The sequence below is a fragment of the Ochotona princeps genome, chromosome 5, assembly GCF_030435755.1.
Source record: "Ochotona princeps isolate mOchPri1 chromosome 5, mOchPri1.hap1, whole genome shotgun sequence".
NCBI classification, from domain to species: domain Eukaryota; kingdom Metazoa; phylum Chordata; class Mammalia; order Lagomorpha; family Ochotonidae; genus Ochotona; species Ochotona princeps.
The window spans coordinates 76,239,656-76,260,972 of record NC_080836.1 but is presented as its reverse complement, the minus strand read 5'-3'; the positions used below and the strand labels follow the sequence as shown (position 1 = coordinate 76,260,972).

General features: G+C 43.5%; 1 protein-coding gene across 8 annotated transcripts in view; it reads right to left on the bottom strand.

The window, feature by feature from the left end:
• Window positions 1-21,317, bottom strand: part of CFLAR (CASP8 and FADD like apoptosis regulator) — a 43,059-nt gene that overhangs the window by 8,754 nt on the left and 12,988 nt on the right. For 6 of the 8 annotated variants that reach the window (XM_058664814.1, XM_058664817.1, XM_058664813.1 and 3 more), the window contains 7 exons: window positions 17,352-17,757; window positions 15,198-15,303; window positions 12,195-12,330; window positions 11,271-11,377; window positions 7,200-7,254; window positions 3,818-3,867; window positions 3,055-3,136 (listed from right to left, as the gene is read on the bottom strand). In XM_058664814.1, the coding sequence (XP_058520797.1) occupies window positions 3,055-3,136; window positions 3,818-3,867; window positions 7,200-7,254; window positions 11,271-11,377; window positions 12,195-12,330; window positions 15,198-15,303; window positions 17,352-17,713 (898 nt within the window). In that variant the 5' untranslated portion in view covers window positions 17,714-17,757. Of the gene's footprint in view, window positions 1-3,054; window positions 3,137-3,817; window positions 3,868-7,199; window positions 7,255-7,670; window positions 7,754-11,270; window positions 11,378-12,194; window positions 12,331-15,197; window positions 15,304-17,351; window positions 17,758-21,317 lie in introns of those variants that run through there. The other 2 variants (XM_058664818.1, XR_009245487.1) reach the window with 2 other exon arrangements.

Here is a 21,317-nt window from a genome sequence, read left to right as displayed (position 1 = left end):
AGAAAGAGTTGGGTCTGGCGCAGTGGCCCAGCAGCTAAAGTCCTCACCTAGCACACACCTGGATTCCAGGTAAGCACCGGTGCTAATTCCAGCAGCTCCACTTCCCATCCAGCTCCCTGCTTGTAGCCTGGGAATGCAGTCGAGGATGGCCCAAAGCCTTGGAACCCTGCACCCACGTGTGGGAGACCTGGAGGAAGTTCCTGGCTCATGACTCTGGATTCGGATTCGGATTCGTGCAGCACCGGCTGTTGCGGTCACTTAGGGAGTGAATCATTAGACAGAAGATCTTCCTCTCTGTCTCTGCTCCTCTCTGTATATCTGACTTTGCAATAAAATTAATAAATCTTAAAAAAGAAAAGACAGAGCTGGAGTTCAGAGAACTCGAGTTCTCAGGGGAGGCTGTGCTGAGCACCCAGAAGCCCCTCTCCGGCCGACACTTGCCCAGTACTCCATCTTCAAGATGTTGAACTTGCAAGGACTTACTGCCTAGAACTTCTCTTCTCATTCTTGGGGCTCACATACACACTCATCAGTAGCCACATAAGTAGAACACAGAGGTACCAATAGACACGCAGCCAACACATGCTCACTTCCTGGGCCAAAGACAAGGGGCCCAAACTCCACCTCCAACGCTACACTCCTCTTGTAGCTTTCTCTCTGATCAGTCTCTTTGCTCTGCATCTCAGATTTCATACTTAAATTCTCCTCTGTTGTGGCCATTCAGACTGATGACTAACAGGAATAGTTCCCAAAAGGTTGCCCCTTATTATAATCTCTCAGGTTATCAGCCTCCGTTCCAGTGTGCTGCAGTGTGTGGGGGGGATGTGGTCCCACCCTGGCAGCCCATGCAGATCTCCAGTCCCCAGATTCTTGACCTCTTACTTGTCTGAGGTCAGACTCCACAAAGCAAGCCAAAGCCACAACAAGTGCTTGCTGAGGATTTGCAAGTAAAATCAAACAAGCAAGGGCAGGTGGCTGAGCTGGTGGTGGAGCTGCCATCTAGAATACCAGCAACCCTCATGGGACTATCTGGGTTCAATTTCCAGTTCCAGCTCCTAATTCTGGCTTCCCGCTAATAAGCACCCAAGGAGGCAGCAGAGACACTGAAGTAGCTGGATTCTCATTACACGCATGGAGACCTGGATTGAACTGCTAGTTCCTGGCTTCAGCACAACCAGCCACTGCCAAGTATCTAGGAGTGAACCAGTGGATAAGAGTGCTCTCGTGAATTCACTCTCTCTCTCTCTCAAATTTTTAAAAGTAAATACAGGTGGGCTGGTGCGGTAGCCTAGTGGCTAAAGTCCTCACCTTACATGAGCCAGGATCCGATATGGGCACCGATCCTAATCCTAGCAGCCCTGCTTCCCATTCAGTTCCCCGCTTGTGAATTGGGAAAGCAGTCGAAGACGGCCCAAAGCACCGGAACCCTACACCCACATGGGAGACCCAGAAGAAGCTGCTGGCTCCTGGCTTCGGATTAGTGCAGCTCCAGCCAATCCGACTGCCAGACACAGTCCTAAACTTTTTACAAATATGGACTTCCTCACTCTGCCCAGCCTTGCTAAAAGACAGGGCCTATTATTAATCTACTTTACTAAAAAAGAAATTGAGTTAAAGTGTCTTGAACAGTTGCTCAGAGTCACCAACTAGGATACAAGGAAGAGCTGTTCATTCAAACCCCTTGTCATCACGCCCCAGCCCTGCTCATGCTCCTGGAATGCAGAGCCTTCCACCACCCCTGCCTGCAAGGGACTCCAACCCAGTGTGGAAACATGTGTAACCTGTGGATCCGAGCCACAAATGGCAGTTTTCCAGGTCACAGCAGAGGACACCTTTATCTTTTGATTCTCCTTTAAAAAAAAAATAGGTAAGAAGCCTAACAGACAGCATCATGTGCTCTTGGGAGTGTCAGCGCTGAGGAATGTAACAAAACTGACTACCAGCACAGATGGAGGACAGTCTAAGCGGAAGTGACTCACTGAGAAAATACATTCCCATTCTTACTGTGTACTGATGGCCAACATGGTCAGGGCACTCATCTATGGCTGAGACGAGGACATTTCTCACTAATAAAATATAGGGTCATACTAGAAATCCTGGGAAATTCAGTCTTATATTTGCTCACTTCTCTCACTCTTCCTCGAAACCCAGTGAAAACATTTTACATGAACTTGAAAGATATTCTGATGTATTCTAAGAAATTGCTGAGAAATTAGAAAAGTTTGGAAAAATGATGATCAATCCTTCTAAGGAAGAGATAAATAATCAAACAAAATGTTATTCCAATTTATCTGGGCTCTTGTCACTCATTTGATACCTTACCCGTTTAAGTAAGGCATCCAAATACAAACAATAGAGACAGACTGGTAAAACAAACTCGGGCCAAAAACCAAAGTAAAGGACAGGAAACCCAAGTGACACCCAAGCGGATCAGATGATGTCCAGATCTCTTAATGAACATACATCAGTCTCATGTGCTAATGTACCCACATTCACAGTCCACAGGTAAGCCACGGGGCATCTGAGAAGGTCTGAACTCAGAGGGCCTCCCACACTGTAAAAGTCCCCTGGGTCTCAAGACTCTACCCTGTCTCACCATCTAGGATGCAAAGGCAGGATCAAAACTCAACAGCTCTCCTACATCACCCAGCAGGTGCCAGAGATCAGGCTACATATTCCCCAAATCAGTTCACTCTCCGGACACTGGACTAGACCAACTTATCCACACCCTCTGAAGTCAGCCGGAGACAGTGACTACATTCCAACCTAGCTTGAGAGCAAGTCATCACGAGATCCTCACACATTCTCTCTCCCATCGTCCATTAGACAATGGACCCTGCAGAGGATTCAAGGCTTCAGATGAGGATGAAGCCACTCAATGGCCACATGGACCAAAGTTCACGCAACCCAGTCTATACTGGGCTGTGACATAAGGGAGGAAACACATGTCACTGTCTACTGTGGTATGTTAGGGCAGCTGGGGTTAATCACACATGATTAGTCTGTTGTAACCTCAGGTGGGGACTTCTCTTAACTTTCTGCTTCCACACATACCTATGTTAGTGCCAATGCAATCAATTATCAGGCAGATTCCCAGGGGCTTGCTCCGCATCCTGTATCTCTCTTCTGTTAGGTGCTGTAAAGGAAGGCATGAGTTGTTAAATACTCTACATACTGCTCTACTTCTATAAGTGTCCCCCCAAATAGCAGCTTTTCAATTGAATTTCCTTAAACACCCCTTCAGCAGGTGAGTCACCATGAAGTCATCACAACTGACATTTCCCTGTAAACCAATTTGTCCTCTATTAAGGAAATGTGCTTAAGACTAATGAACTATTCCAATTTCTTAAACAAAAATCTCAGTCTCTTTATGGATCCTTGAGCTTTGTAGGATAAAAGTAATTTGAAACAGAAAGGTTCCTCTATCTCCACATGAAGCTGAAGCAACACAAGTGCTATCTTGCCAAACCAGTACAAAGTGCAGCCTTCTGTGGCCTCTTACGGAGAAAAGGCATCACCCCGAACAAAGGTTGGAATATGTGAAAGTTCAAAGTCATGTGGCTGCCCACTCATGGGCTCAGCAATCACTCAGTTGGAACAAAAGATGTCACTTCAGAAATTCCCTGTGTTCCAAAGATCATTGTGGCATCCACTTTAATCTCCTTCCTCTTCACCACATTCGAGGTCCCCTGCTCAGGGAGCTCCTGATGTCTCATTGTCACAAAGAACTCTTCTCACACAGGTCATATAAAGTCCCGTGTTCCGCACCCATACTGTGCAGTTGACACAGGACCAAGTCAGCTCATTTACACCATACCTGAGGCACCGAGGCTCCTGATTCCTGAACAGACGTCTTCACCGGCCCTCCTGAGGATGAGAGAGCAGTCATGTAGAAGGCTGCAGGAGACCCAAGCCCACACCCAAGCTGCCTGAGGGTGTTGATGTCACATGGCTTCTTTCCCCTCATTTCCACAAGGATTTCTTCCTTCCTTAGCTTTTCTCAGCCCCAAGGTTCACAACTAAAACTGAAGAACGTGGAGCTGGTGCTATAGTGTAGCAGCTCAAGCCGCCAGCAACCCATATGGGGGGCCGGTCTGAGTTCCAGTGGCTACGTAGCCAGTTCAACTTCCTGGGAAAGCAGCATAGGATGGCCCAGGGCCTTGGGTCCCCACACTCATATGGGAGAACCTGGAAGAAGTTTCTGGCTCCTGGCCTGTGCCTAACCCAGCCCTGGCCATTGAGGCCATTTGGGGAACAACCCAGCAAATGGAATATCTGTCTCCCTCTCTCTGTTTCGCTCTCTCAAATAAAAATAAATGAAATCTTTGCAAACAGTACAGAAGCACCTAATAAGAAAACACAAATCCACATGCAACCAAGGGGCTAAGTGGAAACCATACATTTTTAAATGGCAAGTGCAAGAAGCCTTTCCCTTTCTCTTCCCACACAAGGAACAAACAACAGCGATAAACTGGCAGAAGAGGCTCAGGACTTTCTATTGGGCAGAGACTCCAGTAAATTCACCACCCAACAGTCCTGACAGCTTCCTCCTGCGAACCAAAGTCACGGATGACACCCATGCGGAAGTTTAGGGTGGGGAAAGGAGGTGCATGTGAGCCGGCCCCTTGGAACAGATGACCAAAGCTCCACAATCCAGGGACACCAGGAGACGGCGAGGGAACTTCGTTAGTGGCAAGTTAGAAAATAGCAAGACCAGCCAATGCAGAGGAGCCAAATGCAAATTTGGCCAGATTACAACTTGACTAGCTCAGGGAAGTGGAGTACACCAGTTTTGAAACCACAAAGCGGCTGGCTCAAACCCTAGCACTGTTCCCGACAAACTCTGTGATTTTACTTCTTCAAATTTCAAGGGGTTACTCAACTGCAAACGGAAATACTAACATCCGCCAAAAGGGCATTGTAAAAGGAGAAATGGTGCCTAAAAACCGGCAAAGGAAGTGCCCATACTGATAAAGCTTAGGAAAAACGAGCTTATGAATGCTTTTGCTGGGTAAGTTAAGAGTCTTTTTTTAAAAGGGTAGTAGGCTATACCCCATACTGAACATTCTATTTCTAGCAGCTTATTCTAATTATAAACATAAGTACAAAAATGAATGTCAGGGCCCAGTGTGGTAGTCTAATGGCTAAAGTCTTCGCCTTATAACCGCTGAGATCCCATATGGGCACTGGTTCTAATCCTGGCTGCTCTACTTCCCATCCAGCTTCCTGCCTGTGGCCTGGGAAGGCAGTCAAGGATGGCCCAAAACCTTGGGACCATGCACCCCTATGGGAGACCTGGAATAAGCTCCTGACTCCTGGCTTCAGATCAGCTCAGTTCTAGCTGTTATGGCCACTTAGGGAGTGAGCCAGGAGATGGAAGATCTTTCTCTCTGTATCTCCTTCTCTTCTGTATATCTGACTTTCCAATAAAAAAAAAAATCTTAAAAAAAAAAGTCTGTGTCCCCCTGAAAACATTTCTGACTCTACCTTTCAAATAAATAAATCTTTAAAAAATATATATATATTTGTAGGCATATACTCATGCATATATACTTACTTAAACATAAAAGAGTCTACAGGTACTGTCTCTGACATTTAGAATTAAGAGAAAATCTCACTTTACCTTTTGTACTTTATCATGAAATTAACAAAATAAGCAAAAGCCTTACAAAATATTCTATGTGACATATCTATCTCATTTTAAAAGTATTTAACAAAAACTCGATAAGTTTTACTTATCATCATCATCATAATCTTTCAGTTGAAATCTATTGGCAGGGCCCGGCGCAATAGAGTAGCAGCCAAAGTCCTCAACTTGAATGCACCGGGATCCCATATGGGCGCCAGTTCTAATCCCAGTGGCCCCGCTTCCCATCCAGCTCCCTGTTTGCGGCCTGGGAAAGCAGTCAAGGATGGCCCAAAGCCTTGGGACCCTGCCCCCCTCCGCCCCCCTGTGGGAGACCCGGAAGAGGCTCCTGGCTTCGGACTGGCTCAGCTCCAGCTGTTGTGGCCTCTTGGGGAGTGAACCATTGGATGGAGGACCTTCCTCTCTGTCTCTTCTCTCTGTATATCTGCCTTTCCAATAAAAATAAATAAATCTTTAAAAAAAAAAAAAAAGAAAATCTATTGGCAAATCCAAATTCACATGAATACTTGTTTCAAATATCTTAAATTCCCATAAGACTAAGGTCAAATTCTCAGAAGCTTCTTATTAGCAGTAAATAAATCAAGTCCAAGAAACTGCAGGTAAAAGTTTTCTAATAAGATCACCAAGTGTTGGTAGCCTAAGTTATATTCCACCTATCGCTATATGAGCAAGTGTATATCGGCCATCAGGTTTAACTAACTAAATAAAAGAAATACGGTATAACTTACAGCATCTATTCACTTCTTAGTAGTCTTTGCTAGAGCAAAATGACAGGCACAAATTGTACCACCCAGCTCACCTGGACAAAATGCTGCCCAGATTCCAGGGGCAAAGGCGGCCCATCAGCCTACCAACAGGATAGTGATCGAGCATGGAGGACCGTCACCGCCTTCATCCACATCACACAGGTGCCCTCCAAGCTGCCAGCCAGCAGCCTGCCAGACAATGCTTCCTGGCCTAGTGAGGCACAGCCATTGCCCCTTCAGTGTGTGACTGAGTCTCCGGTCACATGCTGATCATTCACGACAAGTCCTGGAAATAAATGTCTACAAGATGACACCCTGGGCTCAAGAGCTGACATTTCCCCAAGAGAAGACATAGGTCCTATGGGTAGGAACGACCAAGGTTTTCTATTGTGATTCTTCTTTTTCCTTCTCTTTGGGAGCATCATCTATAAAGTGCTTATCCTTCCTAGCCTTATTCAGTGAGAACCTGTTGACCTTCCTTCTTACTGCCACTCAGTAATTGGTTTAACAGAGTTTATGATCATGATCGGATTACTACTTAACACAGCCTGGTTATAGCTTCATTTCAGGAATAAACATAACATCTCTTTGAAACAAAATCAAGATGATAAAAAATAGAGCAAGCTGGTGTTCACATTTAAATAAGTGTATCCCATTGATACCTAGGAAAGCCAGTAAATGCACTTGAAGAATTAATTAGAATATTCAGATACAGGAAATTGCCAACTGTAAAAAGGCAACATTTTGTACTTGAATTATCAAACATTTACAAGGAAGGAGTAACTAAACAGAAAATTTGGTCTTACTTTGAATGCCAAGTTGCTCCACAAGCCTTTGGTCTTTATTTCTTCCATTCTGTAGCTTCAAATAGAAAGAATAAGGTCACATTGCCTGTGAGTTTCTTTTTCAGTGGCACACACCATCACACCTCTTTAAAAATCTCAATAGCATCCCTCCTCAGGAAAAACATAAAAATACCACCTTCACAGTTAAGTTACCTAACAAAGGACAAGTAAATTCCATAAGGCCCATCTTATTGCCAACAAGCAAATAACTTTTTCTAAAAAGCAAAAAAAATGCAATCAACATACAGATATACTAAATCGGCATATTAGAATGTTTCAAAACAACTCAATAAAACCAGATGTAATAGCATAGTTGCTACAGGAGTGCCAAAACTGAAGTGGCTTTTAAGGCGTGAGATTGACACCTTATTCCTTTTAACACAGGAATGAAGTGTAGGATGGTCACGAGTGGGAGCTAAAAGTCAGACACACCTGCTTCTGACTCCTGATTCTGCCTCTTCCCAGTTAGGAAACCTCGAGCAAGTTATTCACCGGCCCCAGGTCTGTCTCCTCATCTGTGAGATGAGGACAATGGGCCCGGCGTTGTGGTGCAGCAAGCACAGCCACCACTCGCAGTGCCAGCATCCCATACGATGTACATTCACTCTAACACACTATCAGAAAGAGAAATGATCATTTTTCCATTTTAATTATCATTTATGTATTCTTACTGTATTCTTACTAAAGTAGGGATTTTTTTCTTGGATTTTATTCAGCTTCTTATTTGGTGAAGTGTTAAGCCTTTTTGCTGCAACGTAAATTTAAAATATGCTACCCCAATAACAAAGAAAGAATGAAAGAAAGGCAATAGGAAAAGGGAAGCAGGGAAGGCATAAGGGAGGAGGAGGCAATACCACGACCTTCTTACACTCCATCTACAAATCATACTGAATCTGCTAAAAATTAAAGTTAAAAAATTTTTAAAGAGAGAACTACAAATCAAGGCTACATTTTAAAGGCAGTATTGCAGCATCATAAAACTTTTTGTTCAGCAATATCTTGGTAACCTGTGTCGTATAATGCCGTTTTATTTTTTTATAGCATTGTTTGAGTTAACACCTAGGTATTCATGGCTTAAATCTGGTGGGGGAATTCACCAAATTCCTATGCCCCAGTGCTCGCTCTCTAAGCGAAGGAATGACTAGGGATACACCGCACGGAGCAAATTTAAGTAGAAATTGATAAATGAAGTATATGAGTTCCAACAGACAATGGATATGCTTAACCTCACATTCAAAATAGAAATACAGTGTAAGAATGTATGACAGTTTTTAAACTAACAACGATAGCATAATCTTTATTAGGTAGACTAGAACAGACAAAACTCAGAAAATCTGAATGTGAATCCAGATTTGTCTCATGATTTGATATCATGGAGACTCAGAGAAAATAAAGCTTATATTATTCTTTTAGAAAAAAAAAAGATTTATCTAAGCTATTATCTGATCCATACATAGTTTGTCAGCTATGTAATGGCAGAGCAGGACTCGGTCAGCTAGTAGAAGTAGACAGCCACTTAATGTTCTTTGTGCCTACGTCTCCCTGCTATGTTCTGTGAGGATGCTGGCAGTATAATCCTTAATATCACTTTTCCTTAGATTTTTTTTTAAACATTAATAGAAAGAAGGAGACAGAAAGATGTTCCAGCTGCTGATTCACTCCCCCAAGTGGCTGCAAGGGCCAGATCTGAGCTGATCCAAAGCCAGGAGCCAGGAGCTTCTTCTGGGTCTCCAACATAGATGCAGAGTCCCAAGGCTTTGGACCATTCTCTACTGCTTTCCCAGGCCACAAGCAGAGAGCTGGATGACAAGTGAGGCAGCCAGGATACTAACCATCTCATATATGGGATTCTGATGCATGCAAGGCGAGGACTTTAGCCACTAGGCTACCATGTCAGATCCCCTTAATATCATTTAATCTCTCAAATTCTATCGCTCGGTAGTATCTTTTAAAGCTCATATCAGGAGAGGGTTAAGAAATTGCAATTGTTTTTAATATATTGGTTACTCAATACTATAACTATTAATTACACAACGAAGTTAATTGTTGCTGAGGGTATGTTGGAGCCTTTAATTGATCGGGTTGATAATCTGATGGTTCTGCCCTCGGACCAGACAGGGTCTCCCCAGGAAGCTGAAGAACTAGACTGGACTATAAGATGTTGGACTCTATGTTTAGTTTATGCTTGCAAAGAAGGAATCTCAACTGTACTTGATCAGTGGATATGCAACAAGGTGGAATATTCCACATGCGGGGAGGGCGGGGGGAGTGGTGGGGTGATTCCCAGTTCCAACGAAACTGTATCACATAATACAATGTAATCAATGAATAAAAAAAATAATAATAATAAAAAAATAAAGCGCATATCCTCCAAAAAGCCAGTGAAGTTACAGGAGTTACTAACGTTTTCATTGCATCATTTTATCAAAGGGTTTATAATCTAACCATGAAATTATACTCTGGCCTAATTCCTCATTATAAATTCAACATAACTTTTTGTGGAGGGAATGATAAATTTACATAAGAAATAATTTTACAAGACGGATGATCAACCCAAGAAAACTTCTGAAAATACCTGGTAGTACCTAAATCTATCACAACAAACATAAGTGGCTATATAATATTTATATCAATGAGCTACAACAAAAGAACTTTCATCCCTCAATAACAAAATAATTCTTGCTGAGTTAAAATAAGCTCAGTAAAAAGCAAATGCATGAAGATAAGCATACGATGATACTTATTTTCCATCATCATTTATAGTGACACGTGCAAACAGTAGAAACATCAACAAGAAAGGGTTAAATATGTGTATTCTTTCTAAGAAATGCAATTACACTTAGTCCCTAAAAATAATGAGAAACAGTTTTAAATGAATCAGAATGGTGTACTACCATTTGTATAAAAGAAACAAAGATATGACCACAGACTATCACTTGCAGATTACAGAAGAAACTGCTTAACAATGCTTGCCTCTGGGAAAACACTTTAAGGAATGGTACAACAGAGGTATGCAGGAAAAAAAAAAAAAAAAGAAGTAGGCAAGAAAAAAACTTTTTAAAAAAGCTCTTATGACACTTTAAATTTTTTGTCAATAGGCAATTCCTATGTATTTCAAAGTTAAATTTTGGGGCCTGGTGCGATAGCCTAGTGCCTAAGTCCTCACCTTGCATTCACCGGGATCCCATAGAGGTGCAGGTTCATGTCCCAGCTGCTCCACTTCCCTTCCAGCTCCCTGGAAAGGCAGTAGCGGATGGCCCAAAGCCTTGAGATCCTGCACCTTTGTGGGAGACCTGTAGGAAGCTCCCAGCTCCTGGCACTGGATCAGCTCAGCTCTGGCCATTACAGCCATTTGGGGAGTGAACCAGCAGACAGAAGATCTTTCTGCCTTTTTTCTCTGTATATCTGTCTTTAAAAAAAAAAAAGTTAAATTTTCAAAGGAAAAATAAACAATGAAAGTTAACATAACTACACAAAAAGACATACATTCAAACATACATAGAAAAGAGACCAGAAGAAAGTACAACAAAATATGAACAGTGGTTGTCCTTTGGACACAGTGGACTTAGTTTCCTCATTTTATAATTCTCTATATTCTCCAAATATAACAAAGAATACATATTAGTTTTATAATCATAAGAAGCTGTACATATTTTTGAAACAAATATATGTTGTGGGCTGAGGAGTTGATTTACATTCCTTAAGCTGAGCACTCAGGAATCGGGCCTAAGGCAGTAGCACCTAGCCTTTGCAGACTCATTGGCGTCCTATTGTCCTGTTGATGGGCTTGGGGGAAGAGGAGATAATATGGTAATAAAGAGGCTTGTGGAGAGACGGCTCAAAAAGAGATGGCTCCCAGCACTTCTAACACCATCATGGTCTCCGTGTGTCGGTGCTTTTTGCTCGGACATTCGCCGTGCCTACTATGCCGGCTCAGCTAGCCGCGACAAATATACATTTGTATCACAATTGGTTCAGATAGTAAAACAGAGTTGAAATTGTTGGGATCCCATACATTTGCTCCAAACTCACCCTTAAGTTACATGAAGGATCTTTGAGAGTCAAGTTCAGGAGAGAGGCGTGGACACCATTGGTATAATTTGCTCCCACTCCTTGAGCTGGACAAGCAGAAAAGAGGTCTGGAGTTAAGATTTATAGATTACAATCAAGTGAACTCTTGAACAGTGGCTCAATCTGACATTTCTGAATCTCTGAAAACACCCAAATCACCATCTCTGAAAGCACCCAAAACCTTCCTGACCACCTTACCAAATTACAAATAACGGTCATTAAGAAGGGACTAAAAATGTCACTCCTGTTCTTGGCCTTTAATCAGTCATCTAGAGTCTGTGGGGGTAAGGGGTGCTCTGCAGACCACTGGCTCTCAGCCATGATGCTATGGAAGCAGGGAAGCGCTAACAAAGCCCAAGTCAAGGCTCAGGGTAAAAGCAGGGGAGGAGTGGGGTCAGGGGGAAGGTCAAGGTGAGTCAAGGAAAAAAATCAACAAAGCCCATTCCATAAGGAGGTTTTATGAAAGGCAGGACGCATGCAGGGTTGCCATGGAACCCCAATTCACTCTACCCATATAGGGACCAGTGGTCATTAGACTAAGTACTGGAGCAAGTACTCAGCAAGTACTTAAAAACCCTGAGTGCCAACAGTTCTGCCTGCCTGTGCAGAAAACAGAGGAGGTGCAGGCTCTTTCCTGAAAGCCAGGATGACTGGAGGCATTTCGCAGATGGCTAAGACTATGGTCATGATAACAGTCAGTGGAGTCAGTCACTCTGGCATATGAAGGATCTAAAAGGATGTGATCTGGAAGCCACAGGCTACCGAGGGATGTGGGACTTCTTGTTCCACTCCATACACCCATCCAACAAATGAAACTCAACCAACCATACCAAGCATACACAAGGCCCTTACCTTAGGCCACCGAGAGTCCAAAACTATTCTTACCAGATTGCTTGTATTTCTGGATTTTTGTCTTCAAGTCTATTCTGTGGATGGTCTCTAGGCATTTTTCTAATAAATCCAGTTGATCTGGAGCAACCAGCTTTAGTTTCTCCATCTCAATCACAAGATCCAGGAAACTCTAAGAGAGCCATTACCAAGAACAAATGTCAAGAGAGGTGACTAATTGGCTTCAAATGCAACCATGAGGCCACATAAATTAGTAAGACATAGTCACAAGATAAATTCTTTCAGTGACTTTCATGACCTGGATGTCATAAGCAAAATCTTCCTGAATTTTGCTCAAAAAGGAGATAATGACACTTCTTGCACTCATCCATCTGTCCCTAGATACATGGGGGTGGGAGTCATTTTGTGTCTTAAAGGAGCATTGTGAAAGAGTAGAACTAAAACCAAATAATACCTTCCTGAGTTCATTCTTTTCCAAAATGCCAGACTTGCATAATACTGAATATGCTGAAGTCACCCCCAAGAGTGGATGTGTGACATAGCTGATTATGTAGGCTTAGGAAACCTACAGTCCATACTGAAGTGTGGGGAATCAAGCCCCACCTCTACCTACCCACCCAGCTTCCTGCTAACACACCTGGGAGGCAGCCAATAGTGGCTCAAGTACTTGGGTTCTTGCCATCTCTGCTGGGATACCCAGATGGAGTTCCTGGTTCCTGGTTTCTGCCTAGCCCAGTCCCAGCTGTTGTGGACATTTGGGGAGTAAACCAGTGGATGAATGACCTCTCTCTGTCTCTCCCTCTGCGATTCTGCTTCTCAAATAAATCAACAAAACTTTAAAGGTTCATGGAAAATGGAACTAAAAGGGTAAGTTCACAAAAAGCAAAAATACTAAATAAAGTCGTCCCTGAAAAGAGCAGGTAGAAAGCTTGGAGAAAATTTTTATGAGAAAAAATGCCAAAGTTAAAATTCCTAAAACATTTTAACTAAGACTTCACATGCCAACTCATTCTGTCTGACTCAAGAGTTCCAGAGAGTCTAAAGGACAGGAAGGCTCAGCTATCCTACTATTCATTTACCCTGAGTCACAGGAATTTAAAAAAACATAGTTCAGAATCAGGCAATTGCTTTTGGTTTCATTTCCTTTGTGTTTCATATTTGGCTGCTGAAATATTATCCTTTTTTAGAACAAATTTGACAACTACCCCAGCCAAGCTTGACAGCAAATATCTGGGCGAATATATACTCTAAAGTGGACTGTGTCAGCCAATGCATCTTAGAAGGATTTCCTCATCCTTGGATTGGCAAAATCAACAGCATTTCAGAATTAATCAAAACCACTTGAGCAGAATGGAGCATGCTCCACATTGGGAAACCTGGGAAGACAATGGGTAGGCATTCCTCATCCCCAGGTACTGACACAGTTAGGATGCTGGGTGTGGCTTCTCCCCCAATCTCCCCCCCTCCCAAGATACAGGAAGAAGAAAGAAAATTTGGAGACAATGATCTCATGCACTTTCCCCTAATCCTCGACCTTTCCCACCCTAACCAGTAGTTTACATTGGCAAGCATCCTTCTCAACTATGTAAACATCAACAAAAACAAAACTTAAAAAATCAGTAACAAACAAAAAAGAAATAATAATCATGACTAAATATATGTAAATGAAATTACTGGGAAAGAAATTAGCGAAAACCAAAAAAGGAGTTCCATTGTTCATTTCCTTTCCTATTTTGCCTATGACACCCAGATTAGAAGGAACCTAAGGAAATCCTTAAGGAAGAACACACAGAGCCCTTGGGACAGCAGGGCTCAGTCATCCTGAGGACCTATTGTCTTATACTAGACAAGGCAAGTCCAATTGGAATTTCTTTCAAAATAAAATTTTAAAAATTTAATCTATTTAAGAGACAAGCACCTTGAAAAAGAGATGTCCTGGGCCCGGCACCGTGGCCTAGCAGCTAAAGTCCTCGCCTTGAATGCATCGCGATCCCACATGGGCGCCGGTTCTAATCCCGGCAGCTCCACTTCCCATCCAGCTCCCTGCTTGTGGCCTGGGAAAGCAGTTGAGGACGGCCCAAGCCATTGGGACCCTGCACCCGCGTGGGAAACCCGGAAGAGGTTCCTGGTTCCCGGCTTCGGATCGGCGCACATCGGCCCGTTGCGGCTCACTTGGGGAGTGAATCATCGGAGGGAAGATCTTCCTCTCTGTCTCTCCTCCTCTCTGTATATCTGACTGTAATAAAATGAATAAATTTTTTTTTAAAAAAAGAGATGTCCTATCAGCTGGTACATTCCCCCACAACAGCCAGGGCTGAGCCAGGTGAAAGGTTAAAGACAGGAGCCAGCAATTCAATCCAAGTCTCCCACATGGTGGCAGGAACTCAGTCACGTCAGCCACACCACTGTCTCCCAGGGTGTACATCAGCAAGCAACTAAAGGCAGAAGCAAGGGCCAAGGATTGAACTCAGGCATTCTGATAAAATCCAGGAATGACGGAAACACCCAAGGCCATTTTGGGAAGATCTTACCACCCACTCTCTTCTCAATTCATAAATCAATTTTCCTTTTTTATGTTTTATATTTATTGGAAAGGCAGATTTCCAGAGAAGGAGAGACACAGAGAAATCTCTTTCATCCACTGGTTCACTCTCCAAATAGTCACAATGGCTGGAGTTGAACCAATCTTCAGCCAGGAACCAGGAGCTTCTTCTGAGTCTCCTACATGGGTGTAGGGTTCCAAGGACTTGAACCACGTCTGCTGTTTTCCATTAGTAGGAAGTAGTAGGAAAGTGGAGGGGAAGTAGAACAGCCAGGACACAAACTGGTGCCCAGTGGGGATCCCAGTACTTGCATGGGGAGGATTAGCCAACTGAGTCATTGTGCCAGGTCCAAACCAACTGTCTTACCATCAGTGTTATGTAGAAAAACTACCTCAGGTGTCTGACTCTCATGGCCTGCTTCCCTCTTGTTACCATAGAAGCAGCCCCAACTTCTGCTGCGCTCTTGGGAACACAAACCAAGAATAGGAAAACTCACCTTATCTTTGGTTATCTTGCCTCGGCCTATGTAATCTCTCATAAGGAATATCAATGAAGACACATCGGATTTTATCAAATTTTCATCAATCTCTGTCATTAGTACCCTATAAAACAGAGAAGTTTCTTGGGTAAATTCAGACACCAGTCTTCCTGAGAACTCTAACAGCCCATGCCTCCTCCAAGCTAAAAACTAACGAAGAGATTAGTTCTTTGCCCCTCTGATGCACTAGTACCCCAACCCACCCCCAAAGCAGAAAGCCTAGATCACCCCCAGAAAGACATCTTAAGGAGACTTAAAAAGAAAAAGTTCATTCTTTCCTCCAGGTCGAATAGGAAATGACACCTCGGTTTCTAATTAACAGCTCTGAAAACACCTCAGAGAATGGAAACTTCCCTGAACATCCCCTGTTCCCCCAAAGGTTACAGAGAAATGAGCTAAGAACCCAAATGACTAACATGAAAGACAGAAATAGAATTCAGAGTAGCCTTGTTTTCTGGTTTTAATGAGCTCCCAGGTGATGTGGGCTCCAGGGACCAAATCTCCAGCTGCAAGATTCTAAAGCAAAGAGACACTTTGGAACACAGCGAGTGAGGCATCCGGGTCGTGGTGATTCTGGCCTTAGACTCAAAGAATCTTGAGGATGGATGATCACTCCTTTATTTGCCCTACAGCTGACCCAAACACCTGGCACATGCCAAAACACTGGAGAGCCCTGATGAACAGGTGAATCTAGCCTGGCCTCCATCCAGAGGGCCTGTAGAATGATCTTGGCTCACCACAAGAGGAAAGAGGAAATAGACAGAGGACCCTCCTTCTTTACTATCATCGGGCCAGTGCCTCCCCAGATGCTGGACAACTACTGACCTGCGATGAAAACTGAACAGGTGCAAGATTGATAAAAAGATGGACTACCAATGAAACAGTTAACTACATCTTGACAATGGGATGCTGGACTCTCTGCCATTGTCCATATCTGATACAATAGACATACGACTGTTTATGAAGAACTCTACTATAGTAATAATATAGGGGAACTCAGTTGGGAGTAGGGGACTTGAGGTGAGGGTAAGGGAAATTCCAAGGCCTATGGAACTGTATCATAAAATGATAGTAATAACAAAATAATCAATTAAAAAGAAAAATTAGAATAGCAAACACTTGCATCTGTTGAGTATCTCAGTTTTTTGTTTTTTATCTTTTTTTTTTTAACATTTCACAAAGTAACCATCACAGTTAAAGCTTAAAACACTTGTAAAGTTGGGTATAGTCTTCTTTGGAAGTAAAGTCCGGGCCAAGGTTAGGGCCTGCTTCTGTTTACATTGCCCATCACTGATAGGTATCACACACCAACAAGCCCATCCTGCTTACAGCTGTCTAATACAGCTCTTAATGACATAATCATCTTCAAGCACAGATGATCAGTGCAAGAGAAGAAGGCCGAGGTCTGCAGAGAAAAAGATTTATCAATCCAAGCTTACAAGTTCTCTTTTCTTTTTCCCAAAACCTTGGCTTTCCTAGTGGCTTCTAGGTCCCCCTGAATCTTCAAGACAGAACCCTGTGCTCAGAAAAAGGGAAAACCTCAAAAGCTGTCTGAACTACAGGGGACCCCGGTGTCTGCTTCCTCTTTGAGCCGAGGAAGCTGAGATTTTTAATTTGGTCTCCCCTCGTTGCCCAGAACGGGATCTCACCCTGCTAAACCTAGTCAGCCAGGGCACACTGACAAGAACTTAAAAGGGCTCACAAAGTTCTGAAAAATAATTGGAAGCTTACTGTCAGACTGGTATTTCCTGTTTTGGGGACTGGAAATTGCCAAAACGTCACAACAAGTTAGCAAACTCCTCTGCAGAACACTGTGTCAGAAGCCAGTAACATTACCATCTCTAAATTCTTCCGGTCTATCTTCACATCTTTCCACTCTTACCTCTCAGGCCAGCACATCTGTGCCTTCCACTTTTGCTATGATCTTCTACCCTATTCCTTTAAGCAAGTTCATTTTAAGAGGTCATAGAGTTCAAGGGGGATGCAGTGCTATCCTACAGCAGTTCAAGAGAACTCAGTGTGACCTCTCTTACTGTCCTCATCATTATCATTCAGTGATGTCCAGAGCCCCTCCTGCCCCCAGGTCAGCCTTAGGAGGAGCTGAAGAATTACCTGTAGTCTGACACAAGGTGAGGGTGCCTGAACAGGTGCGCCTCCACAGCTGCTTTGTCCATCTTCAGGATCTGCTGGAGCAGGTCAAAACGCTTCACTCTGTACAGCAACTCCGCCAGGTCCCCAACAGACAGCTTGCCTTGCTTGCTTAAAACATCCAGAAGGTCCCTGACATTGGGTGCAACCACGTCAGCGGTCACATCCCGGCACAGGAAAAACAGTGTCTCCTTCTCGTCTTCATCCAGTGCCTCTTCAACTTGATGGATGACTTGGGCAGACATCTCGTGCAGAGTCATCGCAAGGAGCCACAAGGTCCAAGCCCTCGTGCCATCAGCAGGAGGCCAAGAGGCTGTAGTTATCATTGCTGAGGATCCTCTTCATGTCTCAAAAACTTTGCTGTAGAGTTCTGTGGTTACAAGGGAACTTTTTTAAACCCTCTCACCCAGGTAACTGATGGATAAGCCTTAAAGTCTGGGCTGTTCCTTTCTCCCTGGTCTCACTAATCTCATGGAGGACATTCACCCCGTCAAGACTCCAGATTGGGATCCTCACTCAACAAAACCAAAACCCAACTCTACTCCAAAAGCCCAGACATGCACAGAAGGCCTACATTTTAAAGAAATGAAACCAAAGACAAAATCACCTCCCAAAAATCCCACATGCTAATTAAAATTTAACAGACTAATTTCCCCCAAGCAGAGCCAGGGGGAAATCACAAAGTATCAGCTCATGACTACATCACCAACGATGTCCTCAGTGGGAGGAAGGAAAAAAAGCCCGGTGACTAAGCAGCTGACAAGACTAGAAAGCACGAGGTTAGCTTCCACGTTCTATAACGTGCCCTTTTTTAGGACATCATCTACAGTGGGAAAATGAGGCTTCTGATCCAGCTTCTCTCCAGAAAACAGGAATTTCTGTCCCACCAAAGCACCAGAGGCCCTGCCTTCACAGCTTGCACAGCGGTTTTGTCAAATTCTGATCAGACTTCTTCACAAGTCCCACAGGGTCTCAGTGCTCTCTGCACATGGCTCCTGAGGGTGTCTGATGGGTAGATCTCACTTCTGGAATAGGGAGGGGAATTCATATCCTGCGGGGTTTTCTGGACTTCATTGGAACTCAACACACTTTCTTTTCAAATTCAACTCACAAGTAGTAGCAGTTCTTAGCCACAATGTATATTAATTAGCTCTTTAAGGTTGTGGTGAGAAACCTAAATTAAAACCTAATCTTGGGCCCAGCACCATGGTCTGGCGGCTAGGCTAAAGTCCTCGCCTTGAAAGTGCTGGGAACCCATATGGATGCCAGTTTCTAATCCCGCAGCTCCACTTCCCATCCAGCTCCCTGCCTGTGGCCTGGGAAAGCAGTTGAAGACAGCCCAAAGCCTTGGGACCCTGCACCCGCGTGGGAGACCTGGAGGAAGTTCCTGGCTTCTGGCTTTGGACTGGCACAGCACCGACCATTGTGCTCACTTGGGGAGTGATTCATCGGACAGAAGATCTTCTTCTCTGTCTCTCCTTCTCTCTATATATATATCTGACTTTGAAATAAAAATAAATAAATCTTTGAAACAAACAAACAAAAAAATTAATTTATTTTTATTGGAAAGTCAGATATACAGAGAGGAGGAGAGACAGAGAGGAAGATCTTCCGTCCGATGATTCACTCCCCAAGTGAGCCGCAACGGCCGGTGCTGCGCCGATCCGGAGCCAGGAGCCAGGAACCTCCTCCAGGTCTCCCACACGGGTGCAGGATCCCAAAGCATTGGGTTGTCCTCGACTGAACTTCCCAGGCTACAAGCAGGGGGCTGGATGGGAAGCAGGGCTGCGGGGATTAGAACCGTTCAAGGTGAGGACTTTAGCCACTAGGCCACGCCACCGGGCCAAAATAAATAAATCTTAAAAAAAAAACAAAGCAACTAATCTTAGTAGGAAATAATTGGAAAAACAACCCAACTCTAAGTTGCTAGTAGTTGCTTTGTATTTGTATGCAAATTTATTTAATTTATTATTTGTATCTAAATGTCCATGTGCTTTTGCTGTGGTCAATTCCTCCACCAGCCATTCAAACTGGATTTACATATGGCAGTCTGTAAATAACTGAAGGACTGAAATTTGCTAACATGATAGCTCAGTGAAAGGAGAAAGACCAGTACTCTTAGAAACAACAACAACAAAAAAAAAACTCTGAAAGCTAAATGCTGCTTTAATGTGTTTTGGAAAGCTAAAATCTGAACTCCACTCACAAGCCTGACCTGTTTGGGAAAGCTAAAATCTGAACTCCACTCACAGGCAAAGAGGACTTTAGACTGCCAGTTTTGACAAAAAGGAAATCAAGTTCCTTTCCTCCACAACTCACCAAAAGTCAATTTGCAATATTGTTTACAATTGTGGTCATCAATCAGCCTACAAAATATTTGTGTGTGTGTGTGTGTGTGTATTATATATATATATATCTGAAAGAGAATCAAACAGAACTATTAGAAATGAACATTTGTTCAAATCTCTGTTTCTAATGTCATCTTCTAGTCTGTTAATGTTAAAGCAAAGCCTTCAAGGGTTAACACAAGTCAGGAATCGCTTTACAAAAACATTTTCTGCTCAGTTCATTTCTTCCAACCATTATACCCACAACTGCTCTCTGCCAGTCACGCACACTCTGCAGGAGCACTGTGCCCAGCTGTCATCTTCTGTGGTATTACTTGGCAGCCAAATCCAAATTAATTACTCAGTGGCAGCATCTGCCACACTGGCAGAAAAAAAAAAAACTATAGCAAGTGCAGCAAAATACTCTGAGTATGCTGGAGGTGGTCAGGGCAGTTATTTGTGGCTAGAGGGGACTGGCATTTGAAAAAGGAAGCCATGCAGAGACAGCATTCAGACTAGGGTTCAAATAACCACTGCTTTGAAATTAACATAAAAATCACTCTGATATTAGGAAAGTTCATAAGATCTTTAAGGGCAAACCCAAAACCACTCCCATAAAACTCCCATCAAGACCCAGGAGCCAAGAGCCATTGAGCAAAGAACTTCACTGAAGGTAAGCTCATGCTTAAAAATGACTACACACAGAAACAGAGATCACCATGACAGTAGACAAAGCAAACAGTATTCACATCGAGGAATCTGCATCTGAAATAAACTTAAAATAGTATCTTGGTCAGCACTGTGGTGTAGTGGGTAAAGCCACAGCCTGAGAAGCCCATATGGGTGCTGGCTAAAGTCCCAGCTGCTTCAGTCCCCACACAGCTCCCTGATGCACCTAAGAAGGCAGTGGAGGATGGTCCAAGTTTTTGACTCTCTGCACCCAAGTAGGAGACACAGATAAAACTCCTGGCTCCCAACTTCAGCCCAGCCCAGCCTTAGTTGTTACAGCTGTTTGGGGAGGGAATCAGCAGATGGTACATCTTTCTGTCTCTCCCTCACTCCGTGTAACTCCGCATTTCAAATAAACAAAACAAAGATTGCTCAAATTAAAAAAAAAAAAAAAAACTTAAAATTAGTCCAAGGAAATAGGGGGAAGTTCTGTGCTGTGACAGGCTAGATCAAAGGTTTTTACCAAGGGAGATTTTACCACTCTGGAACAAGTGACAATGTCCAGGAGCATTGTTGGCTCTCACGCCTAGGTGTTGGCACCCAGTGCAGAGTGACCAGAACTGCTGTTAAACATCCCACCACACACAGCCCTGACCGCCAAGAATTATGCAGCCAACAATGTCCACAGAGCTGAGGTTGAGGCGGCTTGTCTGCATGATCTGAAAAACTGGTGCAGTGTAGATAGAGATGCTGAGTAAAACCTGCAAAGCATTTGCCCAAATACACAGCTGAGAGGTAAGAAAATGACCAAGATAGTAGAAGACCCAGGAAGGAAGGGAGGGAGGGAGGGGGGGAGGGAGGAAGGGAGGGAGGAAAAGGATAAAGTCACAGTGACAGTTAAGATTTATTGTGTATAATAGCATCGACAGATACA